This window comes from Miscanthus floridulus, chromosome 10 (genome assembly GCF_019320115.1).
Source record: "Miscanthus floridulus cultivar M001 chromosome 10, ASM1932011v1, whole genome shotgun sequence".
In the NCBI taxonomy this organism is placed as follows: domain Eukaryota; kingdom Viridiplantae; phylum Streptophyta; class Magnoliopsida; order Poales; family Poaceae; genus Miscanthus; species Miscanthus floridulus.
Window position 1 is genome coordinate 55733901 of NC_089589.1, and position 3481 is coordinate 55737381.

Consider the following 3481-nt stretch of genomic DNA (forward strand, 5'->3'; position numbering starts at 1 on the left):
ACCTCTGCAACCTATCACCCGGCGTACTTGTTGAGCTGGTCAAAGATGCATGGCTTAAGTCCTTAGAGGACCATGCCATTGGCATGCTCGACCTGACCATTAGTACGTGGGTGTTCGACCAAGGCCCAGTCGATCCTAATGTCGTATCCATCACTAAAGTCCAAGAACTTCTTCCTAATGAAGTTAGTCCCGTGGTCAGTAATGATGTAGTTAGGAACGTCGAACTGGTAGATGATGTCGAGAAAGAATTTGACTGCCTCTTCCGAGCGGATGTTGGTGATGGGCTTAGCCTCTATCCACTTGATGAACTTGTCGACCGCTACGAGCAGGTGAGTGAAGCCGCCCAGGCCCTTTTTGAGGGGCCCTACCATATCGAGGCCCCAGACCGCGAATGGCCAGGTGATGGGGATGGTTTGAAGCTCCTATGCCGGCAAATGAGTTTGCTGAGCATAGAATTGGCATCCCTCACACCTATGGATGACCTCCTCTACATCTCATATTGCGGTGGGCTAGTAAAAACCTTGGTGAAAGGCTTTTTAGACAAGCAACCTCAGGGCCGCGTGATGTCCGTAGATCCTAGCATGGACCTTGAGGAGGAGCTGCTTTCCCTGGTTGGTAGGGATGCACTTCATGAGCACCCCCGACGGACTCTGTTTGTAGAGTTCATCACCGAGTGCGACGAAGGTTTTGGCGCATTGAGCGATCCGTCGGGCTTCAATTCTTTCGGGTGGGAGAAGCTCCTCAAGGAGGTAGGTGAGTAGCGGTGTTCGCTAGTCAGTTTGATCGAGTGACAATATGGTGACATCAGTGGGTGGTGTCATCATGGAGTCACTAGGGTCGGAGCCCCCAAGCGCTGGCTTGGCGTCGGGGTCGGAGCCCCTGGGTGCCGACTTGGTGTCGGGGTGTGTTTGGATCAAACGTTCCAGGATGCGGGCGGACGGCTTGTGGAGATCGTTGATGAAGATCCCGCTCGGAGACGTATCCCGCCTAGCGGCCAATTTTGCGAGAAAATCGGCGGCATTGTTGTCCCTTCGGGGGACATGATGCAGCTCGATCCCTTGGAACTTGTCCTTGAGCTTGCGTACCTCCTGGCAGTATGCTGTCATGAGGGGGCTTTTGTAGGAGGACTCCTTCATGACCTGGTCAATGACCAACTCTGAGTCGCCGTTGATGTAGAGTCGCGTAGCACCGAGCTCGATCACGATGCGCAGCCCATTGATGAGGGCCTCGTATTCTGCTGTATTGTTTGAGGTCGAGAAATAGAGGCGGATGGTGTAATGGAGCCTACTCCTATTCAGGGAGATTAGAACCACTCCATCCCCCGAGCTAGGTGCCATTACGGACCTGTCGAAGTACATTATCTAGTACTCGTGGGTGACGTCCGGGGTCGGTAGCTGCACCTCTGTCCATTCGGCGACAAAATGCACAAGAGCCTGAGATTTAATAGCGGTACAAGGGACATACCTGATGTCATGGCCCATGAGTTTGAGTGCCCATTTGGAGATCTGTCCCACGGCATCATGGTTGCGGACGATGTCTCCGAGCAGGTATGAAGTGACGACCGCGACTTCATGGTTGGTGAAGTAGTGCAGGAGCTTCTAGGTCGCCATCAGCATGGTGTATAGGAGTTTCTATACCTAGGGGTACCAGACCTTGGGGTCGGTGAGTACCTCCCCAACGAAGTATATTGGTTGCTGGACCTTAAGGTGGTGTCCTGGCTCCTCCCTTTCGACGACCAGGGTGGCGCTCACCACATGGTTGCTTGCTGTGACGTAGAGGAGGGGTTCTCCTTGTTTGGGAGCGATGAGGATTGGGGCCGATGTCAGTGTCGCTTTGAGGCTCTCCAGAGCCTGCTGAGCTTCCTCAGTCTAGATGAAGGTGTCCGTCTTTTTGAGGAGCTTGTAGAGTGGCATCCCCCATTCACCGAGCCGGGAGATGAATCGACTGAGGGCAGCCAGACAGCCGGTGAGCCTTTGTATGCCTTTAACGTTGCGTATAGGGCCCATGTTGGAGATGGCCATGATCTTTTTGGGGTTGGCCTCGATGCCATGCTCGGACACAATGTATCCAAGTAGCTTCCCCTTTGGAACCCCGAAAACACATTTTTCAGGATTCAGCTTGATGTTGAACCTTCAGAGGTTCACGAATGTCGCGGCCAAGTTTGCGATCAGGTCACAAGCTTGAGCCATTTTGACCACTATGTCATCAACATAGACGGCGATTGTTGGTTTCAGCCACTCGACTTGATTAGGCTAATCGAGCGGGTCGATTTGGTTGGCGAAGCATTGCTGCATGCACCTTTGGTAGGTGGCACCAGCGTTCTTTAGGGCAAAGGGCATGGTTACGTAGCAGTATGAATCATATGGGGTAATGAACGAGGTTGTGAGATGATCAGACTCTTTCATCGCGATCTAGTGATAGCCCGAGTAGGCATCTAGAAAGGAGAGGATCTCGCAACCTGAGGTGGAGTCGACTATCTGGTCTATGCGCGGTAAAGGAAAGTGATCCTTTGGACACACTTTGTTGAGGCCAGTATAATCAATGAATATTCTCCATTTCTCGGTCTTCTTTTTAACAAGAACAGGATTAGTTAGCTAGTTTTGAGTGGAATACCTCTCTGATGAATCTAGCTGCCCGGAGTTTGGTGATCTCTTCGCCTATGGCCCTGTGCCTCTCATCGTCGAAGCGACACAAGTGCTGCTTGGTGGGCTTTGAGCCCAGGATGAGGCGCCGTGCATGCTTGGTGACTTCCTGTAGTATGCCCGACATGTCAGAAGGCTACCATGCGAAGACATCGTGATTGGCACGCAGGAAGTTGATGAGCTCACATTCCTATTTGGATGAGAGCTGGGTCCTGATCCGCACTGTCTTGGTTGGGTCAGTGGGGTCGATCCCCACCGCCTTGGTTTCCTTGAGTGGATGGAAGGCCATTGAAGAGGTTGGTTTGTTGCAGTCCAGGACTGCTGGGGTCAACGACTCCTCGAGCTGTGGGAGCTCGGATGAGTTGACCACCGTGGTGGCGAGCTCGAGATGCTTGTGGTTGCACGTGAAGGCGTGCGAGAAGGTGCTGCTCACGGTGATGATGCCATTTGGTCCCGGCATCTTTAGCTTGAGGTAGGCATAGTTAGGGATTGCCATGAACTTGGTGTAGAATGATAGCCCCAAAATGGTGTGGTAGGAGCTCGGGAAGTCCACCACTTCGAAGGTGATGACCTCCGAGTGGAAGTTGGCTCGGTTGCCAAACATGATGGGAAGGTCAATCTGCCCAAGTGGGTATGCCTACGCTCCCGGGATCACCCTGTGGAAGGGAGAGCCCGCTGGGCGAAGTTCTATCTAGGGGATGCGCTTGGCGTCGAGGGTGTCGACGTAGAGGATGTTGAGGCCACTGCCTCCGTCCATCAGCACCTTAGTGAGGCACTTCTTGTGGATGATGTGGTCGACGATGAGCGGGTGGCGTCCCGGTCTCACAACATGTGAGGGG

The 3481-nt window shown here is 53.2% G+C and overlaps 1 protein-coding gene across 1 annotated transcript; it reads right to left on the reverse strand.

Annotated features, from left to right (window-relative positions):
• Positions 1–2832: 2832 nt before the first annotated feature.
• On the reverse strand, positions 2833–3246 carry LOC136488679 (uncharacterized). Its single transcript, XM_066485522.1, has one exon. The coding sequence runs from the start codon at positions 3244–3246 to the stop codon at positions 2833–2835; it is 414 nt and encodes a 137-aa protein (XP_066341619.1).
• Positions 3247–3481: the final 235 nt, after the last annotated feature.